Source organism: Gorilla gorilla, chromosome 20, assembly GCF_029281585.2.
Source record: "Gorilla gorilla gorilla isolate KB3781 chromosome 20, NHGRI_mGorGor1-v2.1_pri, whole genome shotgun sequence".
NCBI lineage: Eukaryota > Metazoa > Chordata > Mammalia > Primates > Hominidae > Gorilla > Gorilla gorilla.
The window spans coordinates 17332762-17357398 of NC_073244.2; the positions used below are offsets into that span (position 1 = coordinate 17332762).

Consider the following 24637-nt stretch of genomic DNA (forward strand, 5'->3'; position numbering starts at 1 on the left):
GTGCCAGGCTTTGGGGACACAGCTGTTTTTGTTTTTGTTTTGTTTTGTTTGAGACAGAGTCTCACTCCGTCACCCAGGCTGGAGTGGAATGGCACGACCTCAGATCACTGCAACCTCCACCTCCTGGGTTCAAGTGATTCTCCTGCCCCAGCCTCCCAAGTAGCTGGGATTATAGGCGTGTGCCAGCACACCCAGGTAATTTTTGTATTGTTTGTATTGTTAGTAGGTCTCAAACTCCTGACCTCGGGTGATTCGCCCGTCTCTGCCTCCCAACATGCTTTGATTACAGGTGTGAGCCACTGCGCCTGGCAGGGGTCACAGCTGTTAATAGGACAGCCCAAGTTCCCCCTCCCCCGCTTGGATCCCCCAGTCTACTAGGAGATGTCAACTGTGCAAGTGGTCAGCTCTGGGCACTATGCCCACAGGGTCCTGGTGGCATCTGGAGGGTACCAGGGTAGCATACCATGCCTGTTCTCTTTCCCTGCTGTGACCTGTTTGAAGGATGAGGAGCCAACAGGGGGCAGTTTGGGGCACCTGATTTCCCTGGACCATGAGCCTTGCTCCAGTACCCAATTGTGATGTGATAAAAGGCTTATGACCAGGGCAGGGGGCAGCTGCTGGGCCGCCTTGGACAACCATCAGGCAGCCAGGACACAGAGGGGCAAGTCAGCATTGGCGCCCCTTCCTCAGATCCCTATCATCTTGGGAAACAGTAGCCCAGAGGTTCAGGAAGATGTTAACTTAAATGTTCAGGGTGCCCCAGTCTGTTCAGCATGGCTGAAATCCACACTCCGTATTCTTCCTTGAAGAAACTGTTATCTTTACTCAATGGCTTCGTGGCTGTAAGTATGTCACAATCCAGGCCCCTGGTTTGTTGCAGCCCTTCCTCCACAGTCAGCTCCCTGAAAGACAGAAATAAGTTGATCCAAATTGGCATCGAGATCTGTGGTTCCCTGGAGAAGCAGGAGGGATGTAGGGCAGACGGAGGAGGAGGAGCAGGGAGCGTTGGGACCTCCATCAACCGAGAGCTGGTGAAATCCAGCACAGATGAGTGTGATCTGGGGGAGCCCAGGTGGGTGATGGAAGAGCTTGGCTCTAAGTCAAATCCTGCAGCCGACCAAGTTGTTTGGGACGGCCAGGAGAAAGGGTTATTTTCTTGATCTTTTAAATTTGTCACAACATTTTTTTCCTTACCGTAAAAGTAACCCGAAATGTACATTGCTAAGGAATTGTCAGGCCGGGCGCAGTGGCTCATGCCTGTAATCCCAACACTTTGGGAGGCCGAGGCGGGTGGATCACGAGGTCAGGAGTTCAAGACCAGCCTTGGTCAACATGGGGAAACCCCGTCTCTACTAAAAATACAAAAAAATAAGATGGGCGTGGTGGCACGTGCCTATAATCCCAGCTACTCAGGAGGCTGAGGCATGTGAATTGCTTGAACCTGGGCGGCACAGGTTGGCAGTGAGCCAAGATTGTGTCACTGCACTCCAGCCTGGGCAACAGAGCGAGACTCTGTCTCAATAAAAAAATAAAAGAATAAAAAAAAAAAAAAGAAGTAATTGTCTTCATTGTAGCATAGTCTAAGGAAAAGCTGCCAGGAAAGAGAAGGAAATGAAATATCACTCCTCCTCTTCACTTGTAACATTTTAAAGAGAATTAAGGCCGGGTGTGGTGACTCATGCCTGTAATCCCAGCACTTTGGGAGGCCGAGGTGGGCAGATCCATTGAGCCAGGAGCTCGAGACCAGCTATAGTGAGATCCCCATCTCTATTTAAAAAATAATAATAATAAATAAAGTGTTATTGGAACATGGCCGTGCTCACTTATTTGGAGATTGTGAACAGCTGCTTTTGGGCTACACCAATAGAACTGCGTAGTTTCAACAGACACCTTAAGGCCTGCAGAGGCCACAACATCTGGGTTTTTCAGAAAAAAAAAATTGCTAATCCCTGTCCTATGACATTACTTTATTTTATTTTATTTTATTTTATTTTATTTTATTTTATTTTGAGACGGAGTCTGGCTCTGTCACCCAGGCTGGAGTGCAGTGGCATGATCTCAGCTCACTGCAACCTCCACCTCCCAGGTTTAAGCGATTCTTCTGCCTCAGCCTCCTGAGTAGCTGGGATTACAGGTGCCCACCACCACGCCCGGCCAATTTTTGTATTTTTAGTAGAGACAGGGTTTCGCCATGTTGGCCAGGCTGGTCTCGAACTCCTGACCTCAGGTGATCCACCTGCTTCGGCCTCCCAAAGTGCTGGTATTACAGGTGTGAGCCACTGTGCCTGGCCTATTTTATTTTTTGAGACAGGGTCTTGATCTGTCATCCAGGCTGGAGTACAGTGGCACAGTCATAGCTCACTGCAGCCTCAACCTCATGAGCTAAAGTGATCCTCCCACTGCAGACACCTGAGTAGCTGAGACTACAGGCACGCACTACTACTGGCTATTTTTTTTTTGTTGGGGAGAGGGTACAGATGAGGTCTTACCAAGCTGGTCTTGAACTCCTGGGCTCAAGTCTTGGCCTTGGCCTCCCAAAGTGCTGGGATTACAGGCATGAGCCACCGCACTCACCCAGTTCTATTTGTATACAACTAACAGATTACTTTTCTTCCTTTCTGGTTTCTGTTCTCAAGGTGTCTGGCATCATCCTCGTTGGCCTGGGCATTGGTGGTAAATGTGGAGGGGCCTCTCTGACGAATGTCCTCGGGCTGTCCTCTGCATACCTCCTTCACGTTGGCAACCTGTGCCTGGTGATGGGATGCATCACGGTACTGCTTGGCTGTGCCGGGTGGTATGGAGCGACTAAAGAGAGCAGAGGCACGCTCTTGTTTGTAAGTTGGATCTGCACACAGACCCCAGAACTGCCTCCCCACACATACAAATCTTTTATTGTGCGTGTTGCAAACAACTTTGCTTGGTGTCACCTTTTTTTTTTTTTTTTTTTTGCGGGGACAGGGTTTCACTCTGTAGCCCAGGCTGGAGTGCAGTGGCACAATCTTGGTTCACTGCAACCTCCGCCTCCCAGGTTCAAGTGATTCTCCTGCCTCAGCCTCACGAGTAGCTGGGATTACAGGCGCCCCTACCATGCCCTGCTAATTTTTGTATTTTTAGTAGAGATGGGATTTTGCCATGTTGGCCAGGCTGGTCTTGAAGTCCTGACCTCGTGATCCACCCGCCTCGGCCTCCCAAAGTGCTGGGAGTACAAGCGTTGAGCCACTGCGCCCGGTCGAATTGTTTTAAACTGGAGAGGCCAGGGTGGCCTGGGGTGGAGGGTCAGGGGAAGAGAGACAACCCCTCACCTGCAGGGTATAAGGTCGGGAGGAGGCTGAGCAGGCTCCCAGGCCCTCTCTCCCCCTGTGTGTCTTTTAGTGCATCCTGTCAATGGTTATTGTCCTCATCATGGAAGTCACAGCTGCCACAGTGGTCCTTCTTTTCTTTCCAATTGTAAGTACAGCCCTGCTCCTCCTGCGTAGCATTAGAAAGATAAAGAACCAAGGACGGGCGCGGCGGTGGCTTACGCCTCTAATCCCAGCATTTTGGGAGGCTGAGTTGGGTGGATCACCTGAGGTCATGAGTTTGAGACCAGCCTGGCCAACATGGTGAAACCCTGTCTCTACCAAAAATACAAAAAATTAGCCAGGCGTGATAGCACGCACTTGTAATCCAGCTACTCAGGAGGCTGAGGCAGGATAATCCCTTGAACCCAGGAGGCAGAAGTTGCAGTGAGCCAAGTTTGCACCACTGCACTCCAGCCTGGGCAACAGAATGAGACTCCGTTAAAAAAAAAAAAAAAAAGATATAGAACCAATAGAAGTCCGCCTCTCCCCGCCAGGCACCCACGATCGATTGTGGGGACTCAGTGATGGAGGGGCCCATCACACGTGCCACCTTCGATGGTGTGAGAAGCTGAAATCCTCAGCCTGCCCCTCTAAGTCCTCACAAAACCTGCTGAGTTCATTTAGTTCATCTCTCTTGGGTTTGGTGGCAGGAGAAGGGGAGATGATCAGAAGTGTTTGCATATTCATTGGGGTTTTGAAATGTATTCAAAATAGAGGGACAATTTAGCAAAATCCATCCAAATGACAAAAGCTTCAGCACTTTGACCTGGCAGTCCCATCTCTGGGAATTATTCAAGAACTCACTTGCTGGTGTGCAGAATCACATTCATGCCAGGGCATGTGAAAGATTGCAAAGAGGGCCAGGTGCGGTGGCTGACGCCTATAATCCCAGCACTTTGGGAGGCCGAGGCAGGTGGATCACCTGAGGTCAGGAGTTCGAGACCAGCCTGGCCAACATGGTAAAACCCCGTCTCTATTAAAAATACAAAAAAACTAGCCAGGCCTGGTGGCACATGCCTGTAATCCCAGCTATTCAGGAGGCTGAGGCAGGAGAATCGCTTGAACCCGGGAGCCGGAGGTTGCAGTGAGCTGAGATTGTGCCATTGCCCTCCAGCCTGGGCAACAAGAGTGAAACTCTGTCTCAAAAAAAAAAAAAAAAAAGAAAAGAAAAGAAAAGAAAAGAAAAAAGAAAGATTGCAAAGAACCTAGTGAGTATGAATAAGGGTTTAGGCAAGTTAAAATACATCGACACAGTGGAATCCTGTACATCAGGTACAGGGAAGGAGGCGGCTCTCTGGGCACCAGATGGAATGCTCTCCAGGATAGAGTGCCGTCCTCATTGGCATCCTCCCCAGAGGCTGACCCTGAAACAAGAATTCAAAGGCATGTGGTTTATTTGAGAGGTGATCCCAGAAAACACCTGCAGGGGACATGGCAAATGAGGCAGGTAAGGGAAGACAGCCCACAAAAGGGGATGCTGGGCACAGCATAGAACATGCACCTAGGTTATTCCACTCAAGTGGAGAGGGAGCTGGGATATTGATCCACCAACTCCCACCAGCCATTGATGGAGGGCTGCTCCCAGGGGGCATGTGGGCTCAGAGGCCAGAGAATCCTCACTTGCTGGCACTAGGGAGTCAGGCCAGTAGGCACAGAACTGACAAGGGCCACAGAGTTATGGGCAGGCTACCAAGAGCCCCTGCTACTCCTGTCGAGAACAGCCAGACGCAGAAAAATGAGCGCAGCATCAACCAAAGAGGAAGAATAGTGAAAATATACTTTGCTTTGACACACATAGAAGAACATCTCTTTGGGGACACAGGAAACAGTTAACAGTCATTGGCATGGAGTGGGAGGAAACTTTTGGCTGGGAGGAAGGGGTGGGAGAGAGACTTTTCATGGTCTGTTCTCCTGTGCATGTCAATTTCGAACCACGTGCCTCTATCATCGCTTTGCAAAAGGATTTTTTAAACCTTTAAAAAACAGAAAATTAAATGTGCCCCTTTTGTGCAGACAGAGATTCCATGGAAGATGATATTCAATTCTTTAATGGAGTTACAGCCACATCGTGGGTGCAGCAGGGTGTAGGCGATTCCAAAGAGCAGATGATTCAAATTCGTGTGTGATGGGTACAGAGAGATACGCTTGGCTCCAGACCCACGCGTCTCCCTGTTTCCCTCTCTTGTGGTGGGGGCACAGTAGCCTTCATGTGTCTTCCTTTAGCACAGACCCCTGAGCTGAGTGTAGGAAAAATGAAGACAGCACGAGGGACGCTCCCACCTCCCACTCTATCCTCAAGAACCTCGGCCAATGAACAGGCCACTCTTGCTAGTTGGGGTACTGATCACTTCCTGTCCTATCTGTGAGGTTCGAGATGTGGCCTTGGAACACACCTTCGTGACCCTGAGGAAGAATTACAGAGGTTACAACAAGCCAGACGACTATTCTACACAGTGGAACTTGGTCATGGAGAAGGTGAGGCTTACTTAAAAAAAAAAAAATTGTGGTAAAAGGTACACAACATGGGCGGGCGAAGTGGCTCACACCTGTAATCCCAGCACTTTGGGAGGCCGAGGTGGGAGGATCATTTGAGGTCAGGAGTTTGAGACCAGCCGAGCCAACATGGTGAAACCCCATCTCTACTAAAAATACAAAAATTACCTCCATGTGGTGGCCCGTGACTGTAGTCCCAGCTACTCAGGAGGCTGAGGCAGGAGAATCGCTCAAACCCAGGAGGTGGAGGTTGCAGTCAGTTGAGATGGCACCACTGCATCCCAGCCTGGGCGACAGAGGGAGGCTCTGTTAAAAAAAAAAAATAGCCAGTCACAGTGGCACATGCTTGTGGTCCCAGCTACTCAGGAGGCTGAGGTGGGAGGATCACTTGAGTCCAGGAAGTCAAGGCTGCAGTGAACTATGATGATGCCACTGCACTCCAGCCTGGGTGACAGAGCAAGACCCTGTTTCTAAAAAGAAAAAAGATTTAAAAAAAGATACATGACATGAAATGTATCATTTAACATTTTTTGTTTTTTTGAGTTGGAGTCTCATTCTGTTGCCTAGGCTGGAGTGCAGTGGCACAATCTCAGCTCACTGCAACCTCCACCTCCCGGGTTCAAGCAATTCTCCTGTCTTAGCCTCCCAAGTAGCTGGGATTAGAGGCGCCCACCACCACGCCTGGCTAATTTTTGTATTTTTAGTAGAGACGGGGTTTCACCATATGGGTCAGGCTGGTCTCAAACTCCTGACCTCAGGTGATCCACCCGCCTTGGCATCCCAAAGTTCTGGGATTATAGGCGCGAGCCACCGTGCCCGGCCCCATTTAACAGTTTTGAAGTGCGCAGTTCAGCGGCATTAAGCACATTCGCATTGTTGTGCGACCATCACCACCATCTCTAGAACTTTCTTATCTTCCCAAACTAAAACTCTGTCCCACGAAATGCTCACTCCACATTCTCCTTCCCCAAGCCCCTGGCACCCACCATGCTCCTGTCTGTCTATATGAATCTGACGTCTCTAGGGACCTCCTAGGAGTGAAATCAGGCAGTGTGTGTCTTTACTAAAAATACAAACGTTAGCCAGGCATGGTGGCGCGTGCCTGTAATCCCAGCTACTCGGGAGGCTGAGGCAGGAGAATCGCTTGAATCCGGGAGGCGGAGGCTGCGGTGAGCCAGGATCATGCCACTGCATTGCAGCCTGGGCGACAGAGTGAGGCTCTATCTCAAAAAAAAAAAAAAAAAAGGATTTGCTAGATTCTATGGCAATTCTACTTTATATATATACATATATATATAGTGTATATATACATATATATGTATATATATGTGTATATATACATATATATGTATAATATAGTGTATATATACATATATATGTATATACATATGTGTATAAATATATACACACATACATATATATATATACACACATACATATATATATTCACATATATATTTTTGAGACAGGATCTCACTCTTGCCCAGGCTGGAGTGCGGTAGGGGGATCATGGCTCACTGCAACCTCTGCCTCCCAGGCTGAAGCAACCTTCCCACCGCTGTCAGCCTCTTGAGTAGCTGGGACTGCAGGTTCGTGCCACCATGCCTGGCTAATTTTTTTTTTTTTTTGTAGAGATGGGGTTTCACCATGTTGCTCAGGCTGATCTTAAAAACTCCTGGCCTCACGCGATCCTCCTAACTCACCCTCCCAAAGTGCTGGGATTACAGGGGTAGCAACCACACTGGCCTACGTTAAGTTTTTTGAGGAACTGCCAGACTCCTTTCCACAGTGGCTGCACCATTTTCCATTCCCATCAGCAACGCAGGAGTCTAATTTCTCCACGTCCTTGACACCTGTCATTTTCTGGGTTGTTTTTTTTTTTTGAGATGGAGTCTCACTCTGTCACCCAGGCTGGAGTGCAGTGGCGCAATCTTGGCCCACTGCAACCTCCGCCTCCTGGGTTCAAGTGATTGTCCTGCCTTAGCCTCCCAGGTAGCTGGGATTACAGGCGTGTACCACCGTACCGGGCTAATTTTTGTATTTCTAGTAGAGACAGGACTTCACCATGTTGGCCAGGCTGGTCTCAAATTTTTGACCTGAAGTGATCCACCCACCTTGACTTCCCAAAGTGCTGGGATTACAGGTGTGAGCCACCGTGCACGGCCAATTTTCTGTTATTTTGATCATCGCCATCCTAATGAGTGTGAGGTGGTGAGAACTCCCATCTTGATTCTTGGCATTTAAGGAGCAAGACTGGTAAGTGTTATTTAAGCTTTTGAGACAGGTGGTTGAGGCCAGGCAGGGAGGGTTCAAAGTGGGGAAAGCCATTGCCTGTCTCCAGGAGCATTTCACACCTGAGTTGTAGGTCCAGGAGCTGCTGTGGGTTGATGGCCAGGCTTTGAAAGGAACATGTGATAGGGAACAATTTATTTATGTACTTAAGACAGAGTCGTACTCCCAAAACTCAGGCTGGAGTTCAGTGGCGCAATCTTGGCTCACTGCAGGCGCAACTTCCCAAGCTCAGGTGATTCTTGTACCTCAGCCTCCCGAGTAGCTGGGACTACAGGTGCGCACCACCACACCCAGCTAATTTTTAAAATTTTTATTTTTATTTATTTTTATTTATTTATTTTGAGATGGAGTCTCGCTCTGTTGCCCAGGCTGGAGTGCAGTGGCATGACCTCGGCTCACTGCAAGTTCTGCCTCCCGGGTTCATGCCATTCTCCTGCCTCAGCCTCCTGAGTAGCTGGGACCACAGGTGCCTGCCATCACGCCCGGCTAATTTTTTGTATTTTTAGTAGAAACGGGGTTTCACCATGTTAGCCAGGATGGTCTCAATCTCCTGACCTCGTGATCCGCCCGCCTCGGCCTCCCAAAGTGCTGGGATTACAGGCATGAGCCACCGTGCCCAGCCTAAAATTTTTAGTAGAGACCTTTCAGCATGTTGCCCAGGCTGGTCTCAAACTCCTGGGCTCAAGTGATCTGCCTGCTTAGTCTTCCTAAAGTGCTAGGATTATAGCTGTGAGCCACGGCACCCAGCCTCATTTATTAAAAAAAAAAAAAAAAGTTTTGCTCCCTGTGTTGCCTAGGCTGGTCTTGAACTCGTCGCCTGAAGTGATCTTCCTGAATTGGCTTCTCAAAGTGTTGGGATTATAGGCATGAGTCACTGCAACTGGCTGATGCCTTTCTGCATGCTGCTTTTGGCTTCTCAAAGTGTTGGGATTATAGGCATGAGTCACTGCAACTGGCTGATGCCTTTCTGCATGCTGCTTTTGGCTTCTCAAGCTTGTGATGGTACAGAATGTCTCTCTTTCATTCATTCATACAGTCCTCCCACTAATATTTACTGAGCACCTGCTATGAGTCAGGCACTCTTTAGGGTTTTTGTTAGGGCACAAAAAAGATCCTTGCTGGTGCTGGGCGCAGTGGCTCATGCCTGCAATTCCAGCACTTTGGGAGGCTGAGGCAGGTGGATCACCTGAGGTCAGCAGTTCGAGACCAGCCTGGCCAACGTAGAGAAACCCTGTCTCTACTAAAAATACAAAAATTAGCCGGGCATGGTGGTGCATGCCTGTAATCCCAGCTACTCGGGAGGCTGAGGTAGGAGAATTGCTTGAACCCAGGAGGTGGAGGTTGCAGAGAGCCAAGATCGCACCATTGCACTCCAACCTGGGCAACAGACGGAGACTGTGTCTCAAAAAATAAATAAATAAATAAAAATAAAAATAAAATCCTTGTTGGGCCAGGTGCAGTGGCTCACATCTGTAATCCTAGCACTTTGGGAGGCTGAGACAGGTGGATCGCTTGAGGCTAAGAGTTTGAGACCAGCCCAGGCAACATAGCAAGACCCATCTCTACAATAGATAAAAAATGTAGCCAGGCGTGATGGCCTGCACCTGTAGTCCCAGCTACTCAGGAGGCAGAGGAGGGAGAATCGCTTGAGCCCAGAAGATTGAGGTTGCAGTAAGCTACGATCTCAGCACTGCACTTCAAATTTATTCTTCCATTACTGACATGTGAATGGAGAGATGGGCAATCTCTGGTTCTTCCGTTACTGACATGTGAGTGGAGAGATGGGCAAGAAACCAATAACTAAACATTGGTATCAGGGTCATAACTGCTGTGAATAAAAACAAGGCAGGGCCGGGCACGGTAGCTCACGCCGGTAATCCCAGCACTTTGGGAGGACAAGGAGGGTGGATCACTTGAGGTCAGGAGTTTGAGACCAGCCTGGCCAACATGGCATAAACCTGTCTCTACTAAAAATACAAAAATTAGCCAGGCGTGGGGGCATGTGCCTGAAATCCCAGCTACTCGGGAGACTGAGGCAGGAGAATCACTGAGGAGTTCAGCTTTTTTTCTTTTTAGAGACAGGGTCTTGCTCTGTTGCCCAGGGTGGAATGTAGTGGTGTGATCATAGCTCACTGCAGCCTTGATCTCCCGGGCTCAAGAGATCCTCTAGCCTGAGCCTCCTGAGTAGCTGGGACTACGGGCATCTGCCACCATGCCTGGCTAATTTTTAAATTTTTTTGCCGAGATGGGGTCTCACCCTGTTGCCCAGGCTAGGAGTTCAGCTTTTACCCTGAGTGAGATGGGAGCCAGGGAGGGTTCTAAGCTGTGATGGGATGTTTGTAAGAGGATGTTTAGCACAGTCCCTGGGATATTGTGACCATACTAGACGGTAGCCATGGTAACCATGATTTCTGATGTTTTTATTATTTGAAAGGGACTCTCCAAGTATTTCTTCTCCTCTCTATAGCTAAAGTGCTGTGGGGTGAATAACTACACAGATTTTTCTGGCTCTTCCTTCGAAATGACAACGGGCCACACCTACCCCAGGGGTTGCTGTAAATCCATCGGAAGTGTGTCCTGTGACGAACGCAATGTGTAAACATCATCCACCAGAAGGTAACTGGAGATTTTGTGTGTTGCCTTGACAGACCCCTGAGGGCTGGTGACTTCATTTTTATTTTTATCTTATTTTGAGAAAGAGTTTCACCCTTGTTGCCCAGGCTGGAGTGCAATGGCATGATCTCGGCTCACTGAAACCTCTGCCTCCCAGGTTCAAGTGATTCTCCCGCCCCAGCCTCCCAAGTAGCTGGGATCACAGGCATGCACCGCCACACCCAGCTAATTTTGTATTTTTAGTAGAGATGGGGTTTCACCATGTTGGCCAGGCTGGTCTCGAACCTCAGGTGATCCACCCGCCTCGGCCTCCCAAAGTGCTGGGATTACAGGCATGAGCTACTGTACCCAGCCTTTTTATTTATTTAGTTAGTTAGTTATTTTGAGATGGAGTTTCACTGTGTCTCCCAGGCTGGAGTGCAATGGTGCCATCTTGGCTCACTGCAACCTCCGCCTCCTGGGTTCAAGTGATTCTCCTGCCTCAGGCTCCCGAGTAGCTGGGATTACAGGTGTGTGCCACCACGCCCGGCTGATTTTTGTATTTTTACTAGAGATGGGGTTTCCTCATGTTGGCCAGGCTGGTCTCAAACTCCTGAGCTCCTCGGCCTCCCAAAGTGCTGGGATTACAGGCATGAGCCACCACACCTGGCCTTATTTTTATTTTTTTAGAGATAGGGTCTCACTCTGTTGCCCAGGCAGGAGTGCAATGGTGCAATCACGGCTCACTGCAGCCTCAAACTCCTGGGCTCAAGTGATCCTCCTGCCTCAGCCTCCCGAGTAGCTGGGACCACAGGCACGTGCCACCATGCCTGGCTAATTTTTTTTTTTTTTTTTTGAGACGGAGTCTCGCTCTGTCGCCCAGGCTGGAGTGCAGTGGTGCAATCTCGGCTCACTGCAAGCTCCGCCTCCTGGGTCCACGCCATTCTCCTGCCTCAGCCTCCCGAGTAGCTGGGACTACAGGCGCCCGCCACTGCGCCCGGCTAATTTTTTGTATTTTTAGTAGAGATGGGGTTTCACCGTGGTCTCGATCTCCTGACCTCGTGATCCACCCACCTCGGCCTCCCAAAGTGCTGGGATTACAGGCGTGAGCCACCGCGCCCGCTAATTTTTTTTTTAATTTTTATTTTTAATAGAAATGAGGCCTTAGTATGTTGCCCAGGCTGGTCTCGAACTCCTGGCCTCAAGCAATCCTCCTGCCTCAGCCTCTCAAAATGCTGGGATTACAGGCATGAACCACCACACCCAGCCTGGTAACTTTAATAAAAATTGCTTCTTTTGGGGGACCCCTGCAAAGGGGGTCAGGGAGAAAGAAATCAACTCTTATTGAGTGTTCAGCTTATTTTGACAACACAGAGCAGGGACTTACGGTTACCTTCTCTCAGAAACTGAGGCTCGGGGAGGGGACATCACTAGTTCAAGATCACAGAGCTTTGGCAGAGTTGGAATTTGAAGCCCCATTGGCCTGAGTCCATTGCCGGCACCACACTACCTGCCTTCTAGAGACCCTAAATGGAGCAATAACCATGAAAAGTGATCATCCTAGCAGGAGTGAGGGCCAGCCACGTGATGGAGCACTCACTTTGTGAGTTTTGTCCCATCCTATCCCTTGAGGTGGGGAACTACTCTTCTCTCATTTTGCAGATAAGGAAACTGAGGTACAGAGCGTTTCCTGTGTCCAGGGAGTAGTGAGCTGGGTTTCAAGCCACACCCCAGTTCCCCCTTAACTTCTTCCACGAGTGAATGAGCACAGAGATCTTCTCTGAGGGAAGAAATAGAAATCAGAGCCAGGGCAACATAGCAAAGTCCCCATCACAACAACAACAACAAATTTTGTTTTTTTGAGACGGAGTCTTGCTCTATCACCCAGACTGGAGTGCAGTGGCGCAATCTCGACTCACCGCAGCCTCCGCCTCCCAGGTTCAGGTGATTCTCCTGCCTCAGCCTCCCGAGTAGCTGGGATTACAGGCGTGTGCTACCACGCCCAGCTAATTTTTGCATTTTTTTTTTTTTTGAGATGGAGTCTTGCTCTGTTGCCCAGGCTGGAGTGCAGTAGCGAGATCTTGGCTCACTGCAAGCTCTGCCTCCCAGGTTCATGCCATTCTCCTGCCTCAGCCTCCTGAGTAGCTGGGACTACAGGCACCTGCCAGCATGCCCAGCTAATTTTTTTGTACTTTTTTAGTAGAGACGGGGTTTCACCGTGTTAGCCAGGATGGTCTCCATCTCCTGACCTCATGATCCACCCGCCTCGGCCTCCCAAAGTGCTGGGATTACAGGCGTGAGCCACCGCGCCTGGCCTAATTTTTGCATTTTTAGTAGAAACGGGGTTTTACCATGTTGGTCAGGCTGGTCTTGAACTCCTGACCTCAGGTGATCCTCCCACCTCAGCCTCCCAAAGTGCTAGGATTACAGGCATGAGCCACCCTGCCTGGCTAAAAAACATTTTTTATATTAGCTGAGTGCGGTGACACATGCCTAAGTCCCAGCTATTCTGGTGGTTGAGGTGGGAGGATCACTTAAGTCCAGTAGTTCAAGACCAGCCTTGGCAACATAGCAAGATGCCGTTTTTACAAAAAAATTAAAAATCAGCTGGGCACGGTGGCATGAACCTGTAGTCCCAGCTAACTGGGAGGCTGAGGCAGGAGGATCGATTGAGCCCAGGAGGTCAAGGCTGCAGTGAGCCGTGATTGTGCAGTTGCACTCCGGCCTGGGCCACAGAGCAAGACCCCTCTCTAAAATAGTCAAAAAAAAAAAAAAAAGAAGAAGAAATATGAATCGTTCATTCCTTCATTTGCACCGAATGGCTCATGCAGGGAAACAGGCCCTGTGGAAAATCAGCCAGGTTGAGTCCCAGGCAGGGGCCTCAGAGACAGACACGGGCCAGACACTGGCCCACTGGGCCCTACACAACCTGCCTGTCACCTCCTAACCTTTCCCCCTTGCTCACTCTGTTCCAGCACACTGGCCTCCTCGCTACTGCTCAGAAACACCAGGCACATGCCTGCCTCACCACCTTTGCACAGGCTGTTCGCTCTGCCTGGAGTGCTCTTCCTTCACGTCTTCCTACCTCTCAAGTCTTTACTCAACTGGCGCTTTCTCCGTGAGGCTGTTCTGACTTCCCATCTATAAAAGGATCCCTCATCCCAACGATCATGCTCTGTCTTCATACCCTGTTTCTGTGTCTTTCCAGCATTTATCACCACTTTACAGTATTATCACTATGCTTGCCGTTAGCTGTTCTCCCCACTCAAATGTCAGCCCCATGAGGGCAGGAATTTTGTCTGTTTTATACATTGCTGGGTTGCCACTGTCCAATTCAGTGCCAGGCACTTAAATACCTATTATGTGGCCAAGTGTGATGGCTCATGCCTGTAATCCCAGTACTTTAGGAGGCCAAGGCAGGAGGATCACTTGAGGCCAGGAGTTCAAGACCAGCCTGAACAACATAGCAAGACCCTCATCTTCAGGAAAAATTTACAGATTAACTGGGTGTGGTGTTGCGCACCTGTAATTTCAGCTGCTTGGGAGGCTGACGCAGGAGGATTGCTTGAGCCCAGGAGTTCAAGGCTGCAGTGAGCTATGGTCATGCCACTGCATCCAGTCTGAGTGACAGGACGAGACCCAATCTAAGAAAAAAAAAACCTATTACGTGAAAGGGGGCACAGAACAGTGACAACAGCAAGTTCAATGTGGCCCAAGCCTCCAGAGGTGAGATGTGCCAGGGGCCTAGAAGAGGGAGCTACTCTAGAAGTGCAGGAAGGAGGCCGGGTGTGGTGGCTCACGCCTGTAATCCCAGCACTTTGGGAGGCTGAGGTGTGTGGATCACCTGAGGTCAGGAGTTCACCAACATGGTGAAACCCCCATCTCTACTAAAAATACAAAAATTAGCCGGGCGTGGTGGTGGGAGGCTGTAACTCCAGCTACTTGGGAGGCTGAGGCAGGAGAATTGCTTGAACCCGGGAGACGGAGGTTGTGGTGAGCCAAGTTCGCACCACTGCACTCCAGCCTGGGCAATAAGAGCCAAACTCCGTCTCAAAAAAAAAAAAAGTGCAGGAAGGAGAGAGGAGGCCCTACCACCTTCAGGAGGATGCCCTGCCAATGCACTCTGCCTGGTATCCTAATATCTCTGAGCCTCAGTTTCCTCATCTGTAAAATGGAGGAAAGGAGAGTACCCAAATTATGGGGTTATAGTGAGAAATGAGTAAGAAAATATGTGGACGGAGAAGCCACTGAATACATGTCAGCTCTTCTGTTCATATGTAAAGAGCACTTAAAAATAACTAACAGTTATTGAATGCTGGCTACATGTCAGGCCACTGCAATGTATTTCATGTAGATTCCTTCTTTTATATTTATGTATTTATTTAGAGATGGGTTCTTGCTCTGTCACTCAGGCTGGAGTACAGTGGTGCAAACATGGCTCACTGCAGCCTTGACCTCCTAGGCTCAAATGATCCTCCCGTCTCAGCCCCCCAAGTATCTGGGACTACAGGCACATACCACCACACTGGCTAATTTTTGTATTTTTTGTAGAGACGGGGTTTCGCTATGTTGTCCAGGTCAATCTCGAACTCCTGGGCTCAGGAAATCTGCCAGCCTCGGCCTCTCAGAGTTCTGGGATTACGGGCATGAGCCATCGTGCCCAACCTTATTTATTCTTTATTTAGAGATGGAGTCTCGCTCTGTCGACAGGCTGGAATGCAGTGATACAATCTCTGCTCACTACAACCTCCGATTCCCTGGTTCAAGTGATTCTCCTGCCTCAGCCTCCCGAGTAGCTGGAATTACAGGCACCGCCACCGTGCCTGGCTATATTTTTGTATTTTTAGTAGAGACAGGGTTTCACCATGTTAACCAGTATGGTCTTGATCTCCTGACCTCGTTATCCACCTGCCTCTGCCTCCCAAAGTGCTGAGATTATAGGCATCAACCACCACGCCCAGCCTATTTATTTATTTTTGAGACAGGGTGTTGCTGTGTCCCCTGGGCTGGAGTGCAGTGGCATGATCATGGCTCACTGAAGCCTCGACTGGCTGAGCTCAAGCAATCCTCCTGCCCCAATCTCCCAAGTAGCTGGGACTACAGCCGCACACCAGGCTAATATTTACATTTTTAATAGAGAGGGAGTCTCACTATGTTACCCAGACTGGTCTTGAACTCCTGGGCTCAAGTGATCCTCCCATCTTGGCTTCCCAAAGTGCTGGGATTATAGACATGAGCTACCATGCCTGGTCTTTGATTCTTTTACTCCTCATGAAATTCTTGTAAGGCAGATCCAGTGGGTGCCATTTATAGATGGGAAAATGGAGGTACAGAGAGGTATAGCGACTTCTCCAAGGTCACACAGCTAGTAATAATCGAGGATGTCCAACCACACTTAATTGCCACACTGGAACATTAGCACAGACAAGTAGAAGGGAATCATCGGTATATTCTTTTGGGGGAATGAGGAGGACAGGGAAGATGCTAGGGTGGCGGGGAGCGGGTGGCAGTCAAATGAGATGGAGGGAAGGCCCTCACGGCTCTCTCGCCGCTTCTCCTCAAAGAATCTGAGAGGCGTCTGAGTGGCCTAATGAGTTGGGGTTGATGGGGACTTGCAATCCATAAGCCCCTAACCAGCTCCTGCTTGTTTTGGTGTTTGTTTCCTCAGGGCTGTTTCCATAAACTCCTAAAAATCACCAAGACTCAGAGCTTCACCCTGAGTGGGAGCTCTCTGGGAGCTGCAGTGATACAGGTAAGACCCAGCCTCCCTAGGGTCTTTGAGCTGTTTTATTAAGCACCTACTGTATGCCAAACACTGTTCTGGTCACTGGGACACAGGAGTGAACAAAACACAAAACTAAAAAAAAAAAAAAAAGAAAAAAAAGAAATAAACTCAACAAAGAAGAACAAACTAAACCCAAATCAAGCAGAAGGAAGATGCTAAAGATTAGAGTGAAAATAAATGAAATGGAGAAAATCAATAAAACCAAAATTTGATTCTTTGAAAAGATAAAACAGGTCGGGTATAATGGCTCAGCCTGTAATTCTAGCACTTTGGGAGGCTGAGGCAGGAGGACTGCTTGAGCCCAGGAGTTCAAAATCAGCCTGGGCAACATACTGAGACTCCCCATCTCTACAAAAACAAAAATAAGAAAATTATCCAGGTGTGGTGGCAGATGCTTGTAGTCCCAGCTACTTGGGGGGCTGAGGCAGGGGGATCACTTGAGCCTGGGATATCAAGGCTAGTGAGGCATGATTGTGTCACTGCACTCCATCCTGAGTGACAGAGTGAGATCATGTCACAAAAAAGAGATAAAATTGACAGAACTTTAGTAGACTGAAGGGCAAAAAAAGGGAAAGATTACTCAAATTAGTAAAATTAGGAATGAAAGAGAGACATCACTACTGACCTTTCAGAAATAAAGCAACTATAAGGGAAAAGTGTGAACCTGTATGCCAATAAATTAGCTAACCTAGATGAAATAGACAAATTCCTAGATAAACATAAACTACCAAAACTGACTCAAGAAGAAATAGAATATCTAAATAGATCTACAGCAAGTAATGGGATTAAATTAGTAACCAAAAAACTTCCCACAAAGAAAAGATCAGGCCCAGATATCCTCACTGGAAATATTACCAAACTTTTAGAGAAGAATTAACACCATTGTTTCACCCGCAAACTCTGCCAATAAAAAGGAGGAAGACATATATCCCAGTTTATTCTATGACACCAATACAAGATATTGCAATGACATAAGAAAGTAAAACTACAAGGCTGGGTGTGGTAGCTCATGCCTGTAATCCCAGAATTTTGGGAGGCTGAGGCAGGCGGCTCACGAGGTGAAGAGTTCGAGACCAGCCTGACGAACATGGTGAAACCCTGTCTCTACTAAAAATAAAAAAATTAGCTGGGCGTAGTGATGCACGCCTGTAATCTCAGCTACTTGGGAGGCTGAGGCAGGAGAATCGCTTGAATCTGGGAGGTGGAGTTTACAGTGAGCCGAGATTGCACCACTGCACTCCAGCCTTGGCAACAGAGCAAGACTCTGTCTCAAAAAAAAAAAAGAAAAAAATTATATCTTAATAAAAAGACAAGTAACCCAACTAAAATGGACAAAGGATTCAAATAGAGATTTTTATCCAAAGAAGGCATACAGATGGCCAGTAATCACATAAAAAATGCTCTACCACCCATCATTAATTAGGGAAATGCCAATAAAAAACACTTTATTCTCACTAGGATGGCTAAAGATAATAACAAGTGTTGACAAGGATGTGGAGATATTTGAACCCTTATACATTGTTGATGAGATTGTAAAATGGTGAAGCCATTTCCTAAAATGTTAAACACAGAATTATTATTTGTCCCAGCAACTTCTCTCCTATGTTTATAATCCAAGATAATTGAAGACACGTATCCATACAAAAACCTTTACGTAAATGCTCATAGAAGGATTATTCATAATAATCAAAAAGTAGATAAAACCCAAATGTACATCAAGTGATGAATGGATAAAGAAAATGCATATCCATTCAATAAAATATTATTCAACAACAAAAACTTACTGATATATGCTACAACGTGGATGACCCATATCAACATCATGCTAAGTGTAAGAAGCCAGTCACGATATTATATGATTCCATTATACAAAATGTTCAGAATAGGCAAATCCATAGAAATAAAAGGTAGTTAGTTATTGCCAGGGACCAGAGGGTACGGGAAGAATGGGGAGTGACTGATAATAGGTATGGCGTTTCTGTGGTTCATGATGAAAATGTTCTTAAGTTATATAGTAGTGATGGTAGCGCAACTCTGAATATACTAAAATCCATTGAACTGTATACTTTAGAAAGGTAACCTGTATAGTCTATCAATTATATCTCAATGTTATTTAATAAAAAGTGCTCCATGCCCCTGATTGCCCAAGAAATTTTTCCTACATGCTTTCCGCACATTGACTACCAACATAGTAGTGTCTTTTCTGCAAATCGCCACTAACTGAGACAAGGCTCTATCTTACCAGTCTGGGATATTTCTTTCTTTGGGGTAATTTTTTTCATTGTACAAATTTATAATATTGAATATGTACTTGCAAACTATACAACACCTTCCTCCCCAAGGATCCCAGCAGGAAACAGCATTCAGCCCCCAGATGGTCCGTTTAAGATGTTTTCAGGGGCCTCCTTGCAGAGGGGTGACAGTGTTCAGTGAAATGAGGCGCCCAGGAGCTAAAGACATGGGGAACTTTTATTTCTCCTAGGCCTGAAGGCTCTAGAAAGGGCATGAAGAGGGTAGGAGCCCAGAAGGAGGGGAAGAAAAGAGGGAGGAAGTGGGGAAGGAATACCCTACCATTCTCTCCACCCGCTCACCCGTCTTCTCCCGGTGCTTCCTATTGGCCAAGCCTAACCGGAAGTTATGTGACAGTGGAGTCTGGGGAATACGGTCCGTAGGGCTCCAGGGAGGGCCGAAGTGGAGAGGATGGGCCAGGCGCGGTAGTTCACGCCTGTAATCCCAGCACTTTGGGAGGCCGAGGCGAATGGATTGCCTGAGGTCAGGAGCTCGAGACCAGCCTGACCAACATGGTGAAACCCCATCTCTACTAAAAATAAAAAATTAGCCGGGCGTGGTGCTGGGCACCTGTAATTCCAGCTCCTCGGGAGGCTGAGGCAGGAGAATTGCTTGAAACCGGGAGATGGAGGTTGCAATGAGCCAAGATAGTGCCACAGCACTCCAACCTGGGCAACAGAGTGAGACTCCTTCTCAAAAAAAAAAAAAATAATAATAATAATAATAGGCCGGGCGCGGTGGCTCACGCCTGTAATCCCAGCACTTTGGGAGGCCGAGGTGGGCAGGTCACGAGGTCAGGAGATCGAGACCATCCTGGCTAACACAATAAAACCCCGTCTCTACTAAAATACAAAAAAAATTAGCCAGGCATGGTGGCGGCCGCCTGTAGTCCCAGCTACTGGGGAGGCTGAGGCAGGAGAATGGCGTGAACCTGGAAGGTGGAGCTTGCAGTGAGCCGAGATCCGCCACTGCCCTCCAGCCTGGGCGACAGAGGGAGACTTCGTCTCAAAAAAAATAAATAAATACATACATAAATAAATAATAATAATAATAAATAAAAAATAAGTGGAGACGAATGCACTGTAACCACAGTGGCTCCAACTTAGCCCAGGCGGTTCTTCAGCCATCTGTAAAACCCTGCCCCTCACCTTTCTGGAACAGGATGCTCCCCTTGTCCCCGTAACTCCAGTATGATTCTGGTTTGGAGGTCTCTAGCATTGGATCCATGTTTCTTTCTTCACCCATTTCAGTTGCCAGGAATTCTTGCCACTTTGCTGCTGTTTATCAAGCTGGGCTGACACCCAGGCCTGGAGAAGATGAGACACCTGGGCCCATCTGGCTGCTGGAGATTCAGTCTCAGTTTTATTTCTCTGTAGCACTCACTGCTTCTGGAGGGGAGATTGTTAATAAAAGATTTGGGAAACCCCTGTCCAGCCTGACTTCTTTCTCCTTACTTTCATTTTTGGCAATGATTTTACCTCAAAATGCCTGAATTAGAGACTATGTCCTTTCTCATACAACTTTCCTGTTTTGTAAATTATTCTTGGGGGGGGGTGTGTGTGTGGTTTTTTTTTTTTTTTCTTTTGAGAGAGTCTTGCTGTGTTGCCAGGCTGGAATGCAATGGCACGATCTCGGCTCACTGCAACCTCCACCTCCGGGGTTCAAGTGAGTCTTCTGCCTCAGTCTCCCGAGTAGCTGGGATTACAGGCACTCGCTACCATGCCCAGCTAATTTTTTGTATGTTTAGTAGAGATGGGGTTTCACCATGTTGGCCAGGCTGGTCTTGAACTCCTGAGTTCAGGTGATCCACCTGCCTCGGCCTCCCAATGTGTTGGGATTACAGGTGTAAGCCACTGCACCCAGCCAGTTTTGTAAATTATTCTGTGAAAAATCTAGAACTTTCACAAAAGCCAAGAACATCCATCCAAAGAAACATACACATCACCCAGGTTCAACAATGCAAAGATTGACATATTTGCTTTATCAATCCCCTTTTTACCCTTGATAAAGTATTTTTTCTTTTTTTTTAAATTGACAAGTCATAATTATATATATTTATATGGTACAATGTGATGTTTTGATATATGCATACAATGCGGAATGATTAAGTCAAGCTAATGAACATATCTATCAGCTCGCTTATCATTTTTTTGTGGTGATACATCTGTGATCCCAGCACTTTGGGAGACCGAGGTAGGAGGATCGCTTGAGCCCAGGAGTTTGAGACCAGCCTGGGCAACATAGCAAGACCCACCCCCCCCCCCTTTTTTTTTAAGATGGAGTCTTGTTCTGTCACCCAGGCTGGAGTGCAGTGGTGTGATCTCGGCTTATTGCAACCTTCCCACATTCTGGGTTCAAGCAATTCTCCTGCCTCAGGCTCCCATGTAGCTGGGATTACAGGCGCCTGCCACCACGCCTGGCTAATTTTTTGTATTTTTAGTAGACATGGGGTTTCACCAGGCTGGTCTCAAACTCCTGCCCTCAAGTGATCCGCCTGCCTCGGCCTCCCAAAGCGCTGGGATTACAGGCGTGAGCCACTGTGCCTGGCCTGACTCCATCTCTATAAGACAACAACATCAACAAAACCCTCCAAAAAACAAACCCCAGACAATGTCATTTCTTCCCTTTATATTTCAGTACACATCTCTAACGATATGTTCATTTGCGTTCACAACCATAACACCGTTATCACATCTAGGATAATTAACATTGCTTGTTTGGCATCCCTTAATACCTAGGCCATCGTTGAGTCTTCCTAATTGGCTCAAAACTTTTTTAAAGGGACAGGGCCTCACTCTGTCACCCATACTGGAGTGCAGAGATGTGACTGTTACTCAGGGTAACCTCTAACTCCTGGGCTCAAGGGAGTCTCCCATGTCACCTTTCTGAGTACATGGGACTACAGGCATGCACCACCACACCCAGCTAATTTTTTTTCTTTTTTCTTTTTTTTTTTGAGACGGAGTTTCGCTCTTGTTGTCCAGGCTGGAGTGCAATGGCACGATCTTGGCTCACCACAACCTCAGCCTTCCGGGTTCAAGTGACTCTCTTGCCTCAGCCTCCTGCCTAGCTGGGATTACAGGCATGTGCCACCATGCCCGGCTAATATTTGTATTTTTAGTAGAGGCGGGGTTTCATCATGTTGGCCAGGATGGTCTCGAACTCCTGACCTCAGAAGAATTGCTTGAACCCAGGAGGTGGAGGTTGCAGTGGGCTGAGATCGTGTCATTGCACTCCAGCCTGGGCGACAGAGCAATACACTGTCTCAAAAAAAAAAAAAGTGTGAAATGCTTGAGGAGTGCCACATGTTCTGGGCTTACTGCTTTCTTTGTGGTTTCAGTTATTTACCCTGTTCCTCTTGCCCACATATTTCCTGAAAAGCATGAGTTACCAGCCCTGGCTGTAGATTAGAATCACCTGGAAGCTTTAACAAACTACCTAAACCTGAACCACAGATCCTGATCTTTTATTATTATTATTTTTTTTTTGAGACAGAGTCTCGCTCTGTCCCCCAGGCTGGAGTGCAGTGGCGTGATCTCGGCTCACTGCGAGCTCCACCTCCTGGGTTCACGCCATTCTCCTGCCTCAGCCTCCCGAGTAGCTGGGACTACAGGCACCCGCTACCACGCCCGGCTAATTTTTTGTATTTTTAGTAGAGATGGGGTTTCACCGTGTTAGCCAGGATGGTCTCGATCTCCTGACCTCGTGATCCGCCCCCCTAGGCCTCCCAAAGTGCTGGGATTACAGGTGTGAGCCACCACACCCGGCCTAATTTTTTGTATTTTTAGTAGAGATGGGGTTTCACTTTGTTAGCCAGGATGGTCTGGATCTCCTGACCTCGTGATCCGCCCGCCTCAGCCTCCCAAAGTGCTGCGATTGCAGGCGTGAGCCACTGCGCCCCGCCAGATCCTGATCTTCTAATTTAATTGAACTGGGCTGTGACATGGGTCTGGGGATGATCCTAGTGGTTTTTAAGATATAGTCATGGTCACAGCTGAGCATCAATGAACTCAGGGGTTCATTCAATGACCATAGCATCCTGAACCAATTCTTTCAGAAGAGGTTGCAAAATGGTGGTTTATCTAATTCCTTTTCTTTTTCTTTTTTGTTTTGAGACAGTCTTGCTCTGTCGCCCAAGCTGGAGTGCAGTGGCACGATCTCAGCTCACTGCAACCTCTACCTCCTGGTTTCAAGCGATTCTTCTGCCTCAGCCTCCTGAATAGTTGGAGTTACAGGTGCCCGCCACCACACACGGCTAATTTTTGTATTTTTAGTAGAGACGGGGTTTTGCCATGTTGGCCAGGCTGGTCTGGAACTCCTGACCTCAAGTGATCCTCCCACCTCAGCCTCCCAAAGTGCTGGGATTACAGGCGTGAGCCACTGCCCCCGGCCAGAAATAAACTTTTTTACCCACACTTCTGACACCGAACATGTGGCGTTTTCCACACCAAGTAATTCTCCAATTCTCTGTGGACACCCGCTGGGTGTTCTACAATTCAGTTCTGACACCAATTACCCAGAGTTGGTGTGTGACCCCACATATTTAAGGGCTGCGTCCCACAAAACTGAGCTTCCCTCACTTCAGAGGTATCAAGTATTGAGTTCCCAGGTTACCCATACTTCTGTCCAATGTGGCTACAAAGTCATGGGGGGTTCTCACAAGCCCCCTCCCTTTCAGGTTTGATAATTTGCTAGAATGACTCACGGATCTCAGGCAAGTGTTTTACTTACTACTCCTGATTTATTATAAAGGAGACAACTCAGGAAAGGCGCAGTGGCTTATGCCTGTAATCCCAGCACTCTGGGAGGCCAAGGCGGGCGGATCACGAAGTAAGGAGTCTGAGACCAGCCTGGCCTATATGACGAAACCCCGTCTCTACTGAAAATGCAAAAGTTAGCCGGGCGTGGTGGCGCACGCCCTGTAATCCCAGCTACTCCGGAGGCTGAGGCGGAAGAATCGCTTGAATCGGGAGGCGGAGCTTGCAGTGAGCCGAGATCGCGCCACTGCACTCCAGCCTGGGCGACAGAGCGAGACTCTGTCTCAAAACAAACAAACAAAACAAAACAAAACAAAAAAACAAAAAAAGACAACTCAGGAACAGCCAAATGGAAGTGATAAAGAGGGCAATGTGTGGGGGATGGTGGGCAGCACTTCCACACCCTTTCTTGGGGAGGGGGACACCACCCTTCCAGCACCTCCATGTGTCCATCAACTCAGAGGCTCTCCAAACCTGTCATTTAGGTTGTTTTTTTGTTTTGTTTTGTTTTTTGAGACGGAGTCTCGCTCTGTCGCCCAGGCTGGAATGCAGTGACGCGATCTTGGCTCACTGCAAGTTCCGCCTCCCGGGTTCACGCCATTCTCCTGCCTCAGCCTCCCGCGTAGCTGGGACTACAGGCGCCCACCACCACGCCCGGCTAATTTTTTTGTTGTATTTTCAGTGGAGACGGGGTCTTACAGTGTTAGCCAGGATGATCTCGATCTCTTGACCTCGTGACCTGCCCGCCTCCGCCTCCCAAGGTGCTGGGATTACAGGCCTGAGCCACCACGCCCGGCCAGGACTTTTTTTTTTTTTTTTTTGAGACGGAGTTTCTCTCTTGTCATCCAGGCTGGAGTGCAATGGCACGATCTCGGCACACCCCAACTTCTGCCCCCCTTGTTCAAGCGATTCTCCCGCCTCAGCCTCCCGAGTAGCTGGGATTACAGGCATGTGCCACCACGCCCAGCTATTTGTTATATTTTTAGTAGAGATGGGGTTTTGTCATGTTGGCCAGGCCGATCTCAAACTCCTGACCTCAAGTGATCCTCCTGCCTCAGCCTCCCAAAGTGCTGGCATGACAGGCATGA

The 24637-nt window shown here is 48.2% G+C and overlaps 1 protein-coding gene across 1 annotated transcript; it reads left to right on the forward strand.

Annotated features, from left to right (window-relative positions):
• Nucleotides 1–635: 635 nt before the first annotated feature.
• TSPAN16 (tetraspanin 16) lies at nucleotides 636–20215 on the forward strand. The gene is given in 8 exon segments (XM_004060029.5): nucleotides 636–842; nucleotides 2637–2834; nucleotides 3373–3447; nucleotides 5709–5816; nucleotides 10594–10720; nucleotides 10723–10742; nucleotides 16387–16470; nucleotides 20043–20215. Coding segments are annotated over 8 exon segments (729 nt in total). The 5' UTR covers nucleotides 636–773; the 3' UTR covers nucleotides 20091–20215.
• The last annotated feature ends 4422 nt before the right edge of the window (nucleotides 20216–24637 follow it).